At 46.6% G+C, this 13,522-nt stretch overlaps 1 protein-coding gene across 5 annotated transcripts in view; it reads right to left on the bottom strand.

Annotated features, from left to right (window-relative positions):
* Positions 1-13,522, bottom strand: part of AKAP8L (A-kinase anchoring protein 8 like) — a 30,702-nt gene that overhangs the window by 5,645 nt on the left and 11,535 nt on the right. For 2 of the 5 annotated variants that reach the window (XM_068979736.1, XM_068979737.1), the window contains exons 5-12: positions 12,407-12,860; positions 12,220-12,316; positions 12,066-12,136; positions 11,634-11,697; positions 10,700-10,808; positions 9,108-9,249; positions 8,910-9,015; positions 8,543-8,673 (exon numbers count right to left, since the gene is read on the bottom strand). In XM_068979736.1, the coding sequence (XP_068835837.1) occupies positions 8,543-8,673; positions 8,910-9,015; positions 9,108-9,249; positions 10,700-10,808; positions 11,634-11,697; positions 12,066-12,136; positions 12,220-12,316; positions 12,407-12,860 (1,174 nt within the window). Of the gene's footprint in view, positions 1-6,817; positions 6,893-8,542; positions 8,674-8,764; positions 8,815-8,909; positions 9,016-9,107; positions 9,250-10,699; positions 10,809-11,633; positions 11,698-12,065; positions 12,137-12,219; positions 12,317-12,406; positions 12,861-13,522 lie in introns of those variants that run through there. The other 3 variants (XR_011145374.1, XM_068979738.1, XR_011145373.1) reach the window with 3 other exon arrangements.

Genomic DNA, 13,522 nt, shown 5'->3' with positions numbered 1-13,522 from the left:
TCCTTTTTTAAAAAATATATATATTTATTTGGTTACACTGGGTCTTATTTGCAGCACATAGGATCTTTAGTTGAGGCATGTGGCATCTAATTCTCCATGAGAGTTTGAACCCGAGCCCCCTGCAGTGGGAGCGCTGAGTCTTTGCACCACCAGGGAAGTCCCAAACCCTTCTCTTCTAAAGCAGCAGAGTCAATACAGTCTGGTCACCACTCCTAGCACTGAAGCCTGGACTCAGGAGTTTTGCTTGAGGGAAAGGCAGACCTTAAAACAGTGAGCTCCCAAATCTCTTCCCAAAGGAACTCCTTTTTTTAAGAGTGTGGGGAGTTCAAAACTAAGGGCTTTCTCAAAACAATGAAAGGTGTGGAGAAAAGCAATTAAAAGGAAGGTAGATATACTTCCCTGGAGAAGGCAATGGCACCCCACTCCAGTCCTCTTGCCTGGAAAATCCCATGGACAGAGGAGCCTGGAAGGCTGCAGTCCATGGGGTCGCTGAGGGTCGGACACGACTGAGCAACTTCACTTTCAGTTTTCACTTTCTTGCATTGGAGAAGGCAATGGCAACCCACTCCAGTGTTCTTGCCTGGAGAATCCCAGGGATGGGGGAGCCTGGTGGGCTACTGTCTATGGGGTCGCACAGAGTCGGACACGACTGAAGTGACTTAGTAGTAGTAGCAGATATACTTCCCAGGTGGCATAGCGGTAAAGAATCCACCTTCGGATGGATGCAGGAGACAGGGTTCTCATTCCTGGGCAGGAGAGATCCCCTGGAGGAGGAAATGGCAACCACTCCAGTATTCTTGCCTGGAAAATTCCACGGACAGAGAAGCCTGGTGGGTTACAGTCCATAGCGTCACAAAGAACTGGACATGACTGAGCATGGATTTGATAAGCAACACAAATTAAACCATTGCTGTCTCCAAAAAGAACCAGTAAAACAGGTAGAAGCAGCCTCCCTAGGGTTCAGGATAAATCTCAAACAATGGAAATCCAATTTAATTGGATTATGTTAATTCAGTAGGATTAGAACAATTTAATGCCTTTAGGCATTGTTGAAAACAACAGAGCTATCAGCCAACAACTTATGGAAAAGAACAGCTTGGTGCAGTAGGGGAAAAGACAAATGGGGTCCTATCAAAACTACCACCATCCCTACCACTGAAACTACCACCACCATAGGCCAAGTGGCTGTGCCAATGGCTTCCTCTTCTGAGGTACAATAATAGGCTCTGCACTGTGGGAATTAAAGAGATTTTACTAAAATATTTTGACTGTTCACTCAAACAAACACAATAACAAGACCTACAGTAGGGGAGGTCTAGAACAAAGAGTTGTCAGAAGAGATTATCTAAACTGTCTAGTTTCCAACAAAAAATTATGAGAAGTGCAAAGGAAACTGACATTCAGGAAAAAAGGCAGGCAAACAACAGAAACTGCCTCTGCCCATGGCCAGATGTCAAACTTAAAGACTTAAAAGCAGCCATTATAAATCCATTTAAAGAACTAAAAGGAAACATGCTTGAAGTACAAGATGATACTGTCTCATCAAATAGGGAACATCAATAAAGGGACAGAAATTAAATATATAAATCCTAGAACTGAAAAATACAATGAACTGAAATGAAAACTTCACTGGAGGGGTTCAACAGTAGATCTGAACTGGCAGAATAAGCAAAATCTGTAGGTTGGCAGAGATCACACAATCTGGAGAATAGAAGAATGAATGAAGAAAAATGAATAGTCTCAAACAACCCTTGACACCATTAGGTTACCCATCACACCCATAATGAGATTACCAGAAAGACAAAAGGAGCAGAAAGAAAAAAAAAAAACAAACTGAATAATGGCTATAAACTGTGTAAATCTCATGAAAAACTTTAAACCACACATCCAAGAAGCTAACAAACTCCAAATAAACACAGAAAGACACATTATAATAAAAGTGCTGAGAGCCAAAGACAACAGAAGAATCTTGACAGCAGCAACAGAAAAAGGAATCATCACTTAAAATGGAACCCCAGTAATGTTAAAAGCTGACGTCTTACCAGAAATGGGGCCAGAAGGCAGTGGGATAACATACTTAAAAGGCTCAAAGAAACTGTCAACCAAAAATCCTGTGCCCAGAAAAGCTATCTTTCAAAAGTGAAAGTGAAATAATAACTGTCCACAACAAACAACAATTGAGTTTGCTGCTGGCAGACCTTTAAAGAAATACCTAAGGAGGTCCTTCAAGATGAAAAGAAGTGAGCTCAGATAGTAATGCAAATCCACCAGAAAGAACAATAAAGGTAATCATATAATTATAAAGAAATACTATAAATGCGATATCTTTTCCTGTCCTCTCAACTAATTTAAACAGGAGCTGTATAAAACAATACATATTTGAATATTTTAAAAATATATAGCTCTTAAATCTATATAAATAATTTTATTACTTGACCTGTAGTAACATAGAGAAATGTAATATATTTGCCAGTAAGAGCACAAAGAAGGTCAGGAGAGTAAAACTGTATTGGGCTAATAACGAAACGACTACAGATGGTAACTTGAATCCACAGGAAGAATTCAAAGAGAACCAGAAATGAGCAATAAGAAGTCTAGTTTAACAAAAGCTAGAAATATGTAACTGCTGCTCTCCTTTCTTCTGCTGGCTCCTTAAAAGACATATTACATAAAATAATAATTACATTGTATTACATTACTGGGTTTGTAACACATATAGAGAGATGTACCACTTTGTATAACAAAAACCTATGCAGAGAGAGGTTCATAGGAGGAACTTAATCCCACTGAAATGACTATCTCAAGGAAATTTTTGAAGTTAATATATATAAAGTAAGGCCTAGAGAAACCACTAATAATACCCCCAAATTTTTACAAAAAAAAACCATTAAAGAAGATAAATATTTGAAAAAAAAATAGTAACATTAAATGTAAATGGATTAAACGATCCAGTCAAAGACAAAGATGGTCAAACTGGATAGAAAAACAAGTTCAAATTATATGCACTCCACAGGAGACAAACTTTAGATCCAATAGATTCAAAGATACAAATAAATAGAAAGGAAAAGGATGAGAAAAGATATACAAACATCAACCGTAAGAAAATGAACTGAACATACTAATACCAGACGAACGGACTGTAAAAAATGTTCCTAAAACACAAAGGGACATTTTATAATGATAAAAGGGTCTCTCCATCGGGGGATGTTTAAGTATAGATGCACCTGACAACAATTCAACAATAGCTGATTTTAAACATCCCACTGCAAGAATGCAAACAACAACTTGGCAGAAGATCAGCAAGGAAATGAAAGGCTTGAACACTATAAAACCAAACAGGCATAACAGATGAACACTTTTGCAACAATAACAGAATATCCAGTTTTCTCAAATGTACAAAGCATAGCACAGACTCTATACTACTAGGCCATAAACCAAGCTTCAGTAAATGAAAAAGGACTGAAATAATGGAATGTATACTGTCTGACTACACAGACAGAAAAATTAGAAATCAGTAAGAGAGAGTAATTTTGGAAATTTAGAAATATGTTAAAATTAAATGACACACTGCTGAATAACCAATGAGTCTAAGAAAAAGAAGGCAGAGAGAAATTAGAAAATAATTTGAGATGAGTGAAAGTGAGGATAAGACATACCAAAACTTATGGGATGCAGTGAAAGCAGTACTCAGAGGAAAACTTATAGTTATAAATGTCTACATTAAAATAGAGAGAAACCTAAAGCAAGCAGAAGATTAGAACAGAAATTAATGAAGCAGAGAACACACACAAAAAGAGCAAAAAAAACCCCAAACCATAGTTTGTTCTTTTCAAATGTCAATAAAATTAAACCTCAGCAAGACTGATCAAGAAAAAAAGAAGACTCAAAGCAATCAGAAATGAAAGAAGGGGACTACTGACAATACAGAAATAAAAAGGATTATTATGGAACACTAGGAATAAATGCATGACAGTAAATTGAGTATTAGATTAAATGCACAGATTTCCAGAAAGATATTACTAAAACTGACTCAGAAAGAAATAGAGGGAATTCCCTGATAGTCTAATGGTTAGGACTCGGCAACTTCACTACTGGGGCCCAGGTTCAATTTCAGGACAGGGAACTAGGATCCCAAGTGCAGAGGGATAAGGTGAAAAAAAAAAAAAAAGAAAGAAAGAAAATCTAAATAGACCAGTAACAAGTAAAGAAACTGAATTCGTAAAAAAAAAAAAAACAGAAAAAAAAAAACCTACTCACAAAGAACAGCCCAGGTCCAGACAGCTTCAGAGCAGATTCTACCAATTTAATACCAATTCTTCGCAAACTTCCAAACAACAGGAAGGAAAACTTCTCAACTAACTTTTTAAAGCCAGTATTCAGTTCAGTTCAGTTGCTCATTCATGTCCGACCGACTCTTTGCAATCCCATGGACCACAGTACACCAGGCCTCCCTGTCCATCACCAACTTCTGGAGTCCACCCAAACTCATGTCCATTGTGTTGGTGATGCCATCCAACCATCTCATCTTCTGTCTTCCCCTTCTCCTCCTGCCCTCAATCTTTCCCAGCATCGGGGTCTTTTCAAATGCGCCAGCTCTCCGCATCAGGTGGCCAAAGTATTGGAGTTGCAGCTTCAACATCAGTCCCTCCAATGAGGCCAGTATTACGTTGATACCAAACCCCAAAATATCACAAAAAAACATATAGACCAATATCGCATGAGTACAGATGCAAAAATTCTCAACAAAAAGCCAATTCAACAACATATAAAAAGAATCATACACCATGGCAAAATAGGATTTTTCCCAACAATGCCAAGGGTGGCTTAACACCCTCAAGTCAATGAAATATACTCTATCAATAAATAAAAAACAAAAACCACACAATCATCTCAATAAATGCAGAAAAAGCATCTGACAAACTCCCATACCCTTCCAGAATAAAAACACTCAACAAGATGCAACCAGAAGGGAACTCAACGACCAGACAGAGAGCACCTATGGGAAACCCACAGCTAAGCAGTGTCCTCAACACTCAGACCGATGCTCCCCCAGAGACAAGAGGAGGGGCGGTCAGACCGATGCTCCCCCAGGGACAAGAGGAGGGTCAGGGAGGGACTTCTCTTCAAGGCTATGTTGGATGTTCTAGCCAGGGTAACTGAACAAGGAAAAACAAATTAAACAGCAATATAGGCAAGGAAGTAGTTAAACTATAACTATCTCTATCTACAGACAACTGATATACAGAACTAAAACAATCCATGATTAAAATTAATAAAAACTTCAGTGAGGTTACAGGATAGAGTATCAACAAACAAAAATCAATTCTATTTTGAAACAGGTACAAAGAACAACTCAGAAATGGAATTAAAGAACACAATTCCATTTATATTAGTATCAAAAGAATGAAATACTTGGGAATAAACTAATAATCTCCCAAAATAAAAAAACTTATACACTGAAAACTGTAAAATCTTGTTGACAGAAATTAAAGATTCTGAATAAAGCAAAGACATTCCATTTTCATGGATTGGAAGACTTAATATTGCTGAGACAGGAATACTCTCCAAACTGATATAGAAATTGAATATAGTCCCATTAGGACACCAGCTGGCTTCTCTGTAGAAACTGCCATGTTGGTCCTAAAATTCGTGGAATCTCAAGGAACACAGAATAGCCAAAACAATCTTGAAAAAAAAAAAAAGGAGCAGAAGCTATAGGTGTCCGTTTCTGATGCTAAACCTTACTACAAAGCTAGTGTGGTAATGGCATAAGGATAAACACAGAGAACAACAGAATAAACAGTCGAGAACTAAATCCATGGAGCTGTAGTCAACCGACTTTTGGCGAGAGCCATGGCCATTCAACAAAGAAAGAACACTTTCTTCTACAAATGATGTTGGGACAACTGGAAAATCACATGGAATAGAATGAAGTTGAACCTTACCTTACACCACATAAAAAAATTAACTTACATGCATTAAAAACCAAATTGTAGGAGCTAAAACTGTAAAACCCTTATTATAAGAAGACAAAGGGATAAATCTTTGTGACCTTTTATTTGACAATGGATTCTTAGATATGATACCCCAAGCACAAGGAACAAAAGAAAAAAAATTTAGATAAACTGAGCTTCATCAAAATTAAACTTCTGTGCTGCAAAGACACATCAAGGTGAAAAAACCCATGCCATGGGATGGGAGAAAATATTTGCAAATCATATGTCTGATTAAGGACTTGTATCTAGAATATATAAAGAACCTTAACTCATAAAGACCCCACAATTAAAAAATAAAGTATCTGAACAGACATTTCTTCCCTTCCAAGACAGACAAATGGCCAACAAGTCCATGATAAGATGCTTGACATCATTAGTCAGTTATCACAGAAATGCAAATGAAAAATACAACAGATACAACTCACTGCACACCTGAATGACTGAATCGCTGGAATCAAAAAGTCAGATAATAACAAGTATTGGTGAAGTACTGGTAACATACGAATAAATCAGAACTCACACATTGTTGTTGGGGATATATATAAAGTGGTACAGCCGTTCTGGAAGATAAGCTGGCAGTTCCTCAAGAAGTTAAACTGTTATTATTTGACCCAGACATTCTACTCCTGTCTTAAAAAACCATAACACATGTCCATACAAAAACTTGCATCATAATAGAATTATCCATAATAGCCAAGAGGTAGAAACAATCCAAATTCTAAAGCATGAATAAACTAAATGTGGTATATATCCATACAAGAGAATACGCTTAGGCCACACAAAGGGATAAAGTTCTGATACATGCTACAATATGGATGAACCTTGAACACATGCTGAACGGAAGCAGCCAATCATAAAAGACCACATACTATGGTGACTGCATTTATTTGAAATGCCTAGAAAAACACGGAGACAGACAGTAAATCAGTGGTTGCCTAGGGCTTGGGGAGTATGGTGGTTACAGAGTGACAGCTATAAGGTATGGCTTTTTTTTTGAGGTGAAGATGTTCTATAATTGGGCTGACAGCTACACAACTGTGAATGTATTAAAAACTACTGACTTGTATACCTTACATGGATGAATTGTATGGTATGGGAATTGAGCATCAATAAAACTGTTACCAAAATTAATAATAACTAGAAGCTTTTTATTTACTTCTAAATCTGGCATTTTACAGAATATAGTATTTATACTTGAACTCTCTATAACCAACTACTTCTGGTGTCTTCAAAGTATCTTTTAGTACCCTTCCAATCCCCTCTATGGCTGCTGGTTGTTACAGCTTTTTTTTTTTTTTTTGCAACTTGCTTTGGAATCAGTTTGTATTTTACTAGCTATCATTCATTTCACCTAAATTTTCCAAGTTTTAATACCATGCACTATCCATTCTCTACAGTCTGCTCTCTGTTCTCTTTCAACCCTTATCAGCTACCAACCCAAAAATCTCACCATGGCAAGATCCCTACAGCTTCTCTGTTGCCAAAGCCAACGGACATATTCTGTATCTTTTCAGATCTGTCAACGGTATACACCAATCCCGAATCTCCTCCACCATCCCACCCAGATCTCTAAGCCCATCCCACTGTTGAGAATCACTGCACTGAAAAAGACTAGAGATGAATTTGATAGGCATGGAAAAAGGTTAAGAAATGATTCCTTACACTCTCCTTGGCTGCTGCTGCTGCTCATAAGGTCTATCAGCATTGTTCAGGGTGATGGCAGCCAGGCCTCTCTTTCTAGCCCAGACCTGGCTCTGGGCCTCCTAGCTCTCTCCCTACTGCAAAGCCCCACCCCGCTCACCTGATCTCTAACAGCTAGCTCTAATTCAGGATGTCACCCATTCAACCAAAAGAACACCCACTCTGGGTTCTGTGTTAGGCCCTGGGAATACACTGGAATGCAAGACAGAACTTTTAAAATTTCTTGCCAAACTCGCTCCTTTCCTTGTACCATATACTACCCCACCCTCCTCATCTTAGCAGCACCACTGTCCACCAGTTAAACAAGCCAGAAATCTGTAATAACCCAGACTTTCATCACTCCCTCATGCCGAACTTCTGTTCACCTTCTCCCAAGGCGAAGGTGATCCCCCCACCTCCTTCCCAGAACAGGTGCCCAAAGTCTCTAGTCTAATACCAACTCTAATCCTACTAGTCCCCCACTTAAAAACTCTGTTGCCTATAGGAGCAAGACCAGGCCCCTCAGCCCAGCCCTTGTGAACCTGTGTCCAATCCCTCCTCCAACAACACTTGTACCATATGCTTCTCCCTGTTTGGTGTCTGAACCTAATTTGGCCATTGGCCCTTATGCATACGCAGGTCCCCATTTCCCAAAGCCTACTTCTTCTTAAGGTCTGGCTCTGATGCCACCACCTGCCACGCAGAGTCCCCGATTCCCATCCTTCTGTAGCGTGGCTGATTGCCCTGGGCTGGAGATGTGTCTATATTCCTGCCCCTGGCAGGCAGGAGTCATGACCCCAGCACCTCCCCAGAGGCCTAAGCCAGTTAGCCCACAGGATGGTGGGAGGGCACTGGTGGCCACTCACCCTGCGGTTCCGGTTGTGATCCATGGTCTTGAGGTGCTTCTGAATGATCCCAAACTGCATGGGAATGAAGAGGTCACAGGCTGCACAGTGGGCTGCCTCTACCTTCTTCACAAAATGTTCCATGGCAATTTCTGTAGAGGGGAAAAGGAGGGAGTCGCCACTGGTCCCAGACACCTAAGAAAGACCCAGGAGTTGGGGGAAAATGCCAGACCAGCTCCTCACCTCACCCTGCCATTTCCACGTGGGCCTGAGGCTGTTCTCACTGACCCTCCCTGGGGGAACAGAGGGGTGTTGTGACCCTACTCTGAGAACCAGAGAAGGGAAGGCTGTGGTCCGGCCTGGTAGGACTGGGATGGAACCTCCTCACCTTGTGTCAGATCTTGGTCTCTGTAGATCTGCTGGATCAGACCATCAAGGTCCTCCACGGTTTTTCTGAGCTCCTCTGTCTTCTTCGTCTTGTTGGCGACATATTCCTGCCGGATACACCAAGGAGATATCAAGCTTTGTGTGGGCCACTCTATGTCTGCAGGGTAACAACAGCTGTACCAACCACTCCAAGGCTCACCTGCAGAAAGTCAGCCGTCTGCTTGGGGAGCTTGGTGCCTACGTACTTAAAGTGTTCCTTGTGAAACTTGCTGTCAAGGTGGCTGGCCATCTCATCCTCATAAAAGGTTCGGTATTTGCAGAGAGAACACACAAACTGGATCCTGCCACAGGAGGGAAATGCAGAGCTGAGACCAAGAGGGTTCTGGGAAAGAGTGCTGTTGCCTCACCCAACCCAGCTGTGAGCCCTGAAACAGGCCTTGCTCATGGGCCTCTGAGGTGTGGTCCCAGCAGGGGGACAGGCTAGGACCAGTGGGATTAGGAGTGCAAAGGGACAGAACATCTGCAGTCTGCAGTTACTGCAACGTAGGGGACAGGGCAGGAGCTCTTCCTTCCCACAGGCAGGAGGCTGAAGCCTGAGGCAGCAGCAGCTGCAACAGGCAAGGAGTCGCTGGAAGGTTGCTGGAGGGCCTCTCTACCGAGGCTGGGCAGGAGCTTGTGCACTTGGCCCAGCTAGGGAGCAAAAGGAAGGATGCCCTGGCGTGAGCCAGGTGACCCTGAGTGCAGAGTGAAGTGCGCAGTCCTGAGGCAGGGCCCGGAAAGGTGCTGCATCTTCCTTGTGGGGGCTGAGGGGCTCAAAGACCCAGCCCATCCTCTGCTCAGAATGCTTGGGGGTAGTGTCGGGAGGGATGGGAGGCAAGCAGGCCTGGGCACCTGCTGCCTCATCTTCCTCTTCTGAGAAGAGACCAGTCTGAGCTGGAAGGAGGGCGCCCGCCTGGCCTGCCAGAGGGCAGCCTGGAGTCACCTGAGCGAGGTGCTCTGTCTGGGCCGCGTGTCCACAGCAGAAGCCCGGGGTCTGGGGCCTGGGCCGGAGCAGGCCGCCGTGGCAAGGGGCGGAAGAGGCCAGCCGCCACCGAGGCCTCGGGGCAGGTCCCTACCTCTGCCGGACGTCCTTATCTGGGCCACGGGGTCAGCTTTGTCTGGAGAGCCCAGGGGCCGGGCGCCGGCGAGGCTGAGGAAGGTCCAGCAAGAGCAAGAGTCTGAGGCGGAGGAGGAGGAGGCAAGCGCCAGTGCGGGAGCCCTGAGGGCAGACAGACCCGACCAAGGGGCGTGAAGGGCTCAGCCGCAGACAGGCCCGGCCTGACAGGGCCGGCGGGCCGGGCAGAGGGCAGGCCCGAGGCTGCCACAGCCCACAGGTGCTGCCATCTCTCCTGAGCACGGTGACGGCCTCTTGGCAGCTAGCTGGGGTGGCACAGGCGCCTTGGACCTTGAGTCTCTGCTGAGCTGGCCCCCTCCCACAGGGGCATCAGGCCCCCAGTGCACCTTGGGGCTCATGTGCCAAGTGACCTAGCGCCGGAGCTTCTGGGCAACGGTGCTGAGCAGTGTCAGATCTCAGGCCAAAGTCGCTAGCGGTCGCCAGGCGGCCGCACAGGGGCAGGGGACGAATCAGGCCTTGGGAGCTGGGCCTGGCGAAGCAGGGTCCATGCACGGCCGAGCAGGTGGCGGCTCCCAAGGGAGGCCAGAGGGCGGTGAGGCAGCAGAGCTATGGCCCTGCTCTCCTGGAGGCAGCCCCAGAGTGAGGCAGAGGCAAAGGGGTGGAGGGAAGCTGGTTACCTTTCCACCATGCGGTCTCGCTGCCGCTTTTTCTGCTTGTCCAGGCTCTTTTTGCCTGCCTGCAACTTGCGCTTGGCCTGGCCACTCTCATCCTGGGCACTCAGGACCCCTGTGGGAACAGAAGGATACGGCTATCAGTCTGTGGCCTCTGGCTGGATATCCACTCTCTACTCCAGGGGGTCCATTCTGAAAGCAGCTGTCTGAGCAAGGCCTCTGGCTGCAAGCAGGACCGGGTGCCCTGGGATGGGTGGGGAGTTGACCCCACCACGTTCCAGGACATCCACACTCTGCAGAGTGAGCCACAGGGAAGCTGGAAGGTAAAGAGAGGCTGTCTCAGTGGGGATACTGGCAAAAGTTCAGAGGACCCAGGTGGCAGAATGCAGGAAGGCCTCAGGTAGGGCCTGAGTGCAGCCCCCAAGGGTAAAAGGCCCCAAAGCTCACATGGCCCTGCCCACCCACACTGGGTACCGCGGCAACAGTAGGCTGAGGCTGGATTTAGGTTAGGTACCTGCTGGCGCTCATCACTCGAATAGGGAGACACGGACTCCCAACAGGGGCTGTAGAGGTGCTAAGGGAAAGGACACGCAAACCAGAGCCGTAAAAACTGCACCAAGGGTCCCAGCTTGGACACCAGCCACTGAGGACTCGGAACTGCATGTTACTAAGGGCCTGAAGGCAGGGGTTGCGCCTGGGGTTCCCCCACACTTTTGCTTGCCCCGCCCACCTGAAGGCAAAACCAGTGTACTGTCTGAGATCAGGGCCAGAGTAGGAACCAGGAAGAGGAAGAGAGGTTACTCCCTACCAGCACATAGTCAGCCACACAGGGACGATCCAAGTTGGGCCTATTTCTGCCAAAACCCTGCCCTCGGCTGGCCCCCTCCCGCCACAAGCATCTGGAAAAGCCCCCAGTGCCCGGGCCACTCAGAAGACTCACCCTTCTCTGCATCCTCTTTGCCTCCTTCCTTCCCCTCCTCTTTTCCCTCTTCGTCTTCTCCTTCCTAAGACACAATTTCAGACAGTCAATGTTAAAGCCTGTGTAGTTGCTCCTAACAGCTGTAAATGACAAGGCCCTGTACCAGGCCAGGCATAGAGCCAGGCGCCTCACATCCTCCCAGCAGGCCTTGCACAGAGGGCTCACCGGGCCATGTTCTGAAAAGGAAATCCAGCCTCTGGTCAGGTGGCTGCCAGCAGCCTGTCTCTACCAGACCTCCACTTCCCTGTGCTAATCATGTCTGCATGCAGGGATAACTCAGGCTGGCCTGTGGTTCTTGGGAGAGGCCTGCTCTGTGGTGCCGGGGCTCAAGCAGCCCCCTGTCCGCAGGCCTCACCCACAGACAGACAAGAGTGCAGGGCTGGGGCCACTTACTGCTCTGGAGCCCTTCTCCACAGTCTCAGCGCCTTCCGTGCCCTCTGCAGCTTCCCCCTCTGTGCCCTCATCTGAAAGGCAAGAGGAAGCAAGCTCAGTGCAGGAGTCCCATGGGGCAGAGGGCAAGGGTCATGGGCCCAGCATCCGGGCTCACCGTTGTCTGAATCACTGTTATCAGAGCAGTCCGTCCGGGTGGCTTTGCTGTCTGGCTCATCAGGACTGCCGCATTGCTTTCTCTTCTTTTTCTTGGTCTGGGTCAGAAGAGGGAACAGGGTCAGGGTAAACAGCTTCAGGCCCTTCACTTTCTCAGTCACAGACCAGGAGGGCCCCCTTTCACTCACCCGGAAGTCAGCCGTGGTCCAGGTCTTCCAGGTCCGCCTCATCTGCTTCGTGCCATTGCCAAACCCAAAGCCAAAGCGGGAGCCACCTGGGAAGGTGCCCCCACCACGCATGCCCTGGAACATGCCGTACTCAGGGATGATGTTCTGGGAGAAGAGGGAGGGCAGCCGGGAGGCACCAGGCATGCACTGGCCCCGGGCCCCCATGGGGTCTTCCCACATGCGCCCATAGCCCGAGGCCATCGGCCGGCCACTCCGGGAGTCCCGGGCCCAGCCCTGAGCCCGTGGGCCAAAAGTGTCGCTGCCACGCATGCGGAACTGGTCGCGGTAGGCATCGTACTGGCCCTCGTAGGCCATTTCCATATCAGGGTCGAGCTCTCCGTAGTCATAGCCCGACCGGTACAAGTCACGCTCGCTCAGGACGGCCCTTGAGTCACAGGCCTCGTAGGAATCATACCTGCAGAGGCAGATGACAAGCATCAAGGGGGCCTCGGGTCCCCTCACCCTTCTGTTCCTGCCTTCCAGCAAACCTCCCCATTTCAGGGACAGAAGACCCACTCCAGCACTACCCCAGCCCATTGTAGAGGACCAACGTTCAGAAATGCCAACTTAAAAGGCTTCTCGGGGCAGACTTCTAGAAGCTAGCAGGTCCCCTCAGCTCATGTCCCCAAGCCTGCATATGACCACACACGAGCTTTCAGACCCTAAGAAGGACTGACTACTAGGGTAGAGTAGGTCTCAGGAGAAGAGCGGGTCCACAGGGAATGCGCATGTGTCTGTGGCAGTCACAATGCCCAAGGCTGTTCCTCAAGGGGCAGAGCCAAGCATCCTGGCATCCCGCAATACATGGGCAATCCAACGCATCAGTGTTTTGTTCACTGGGGCTGGTAACATCCACAGGAAGCCTCAAACCCCCTCATCACTGAAAACTAAAAAGAATACAGAACATTTGCCAGCAAAGACACTGCAAGCTTGCCCAATGACAAGAACAGAACTCTTATGAGCTCATATCATCCCTGGTGCCCAGGACAGCCTACACAGCAAGTGGGAAGGCAAGCCAGATGTTCTGACTGTGGAATCAGAGACAGCTGTTCTAACCTCGGCTGCAGCCCACAGGCC

The sequence above is a fragment of the Capricornis sumatraensis genome, chromosome 9 (assembly GCF_032405125.1).
Source record: "Capricornis sumatraensis isolate serow.1 chromosome 9, serow.2, whole genome shotgun sequence".
Lineage (NCBI taxonomy): Eukaryota > Metazoa > Chordata > Mammalia > Artiodactyla > Bovidae > Capricornis > Capricornis sumatraensis.
This window is presented reverse-complemented; position numbering and strand designations above follow the sequence as displayed.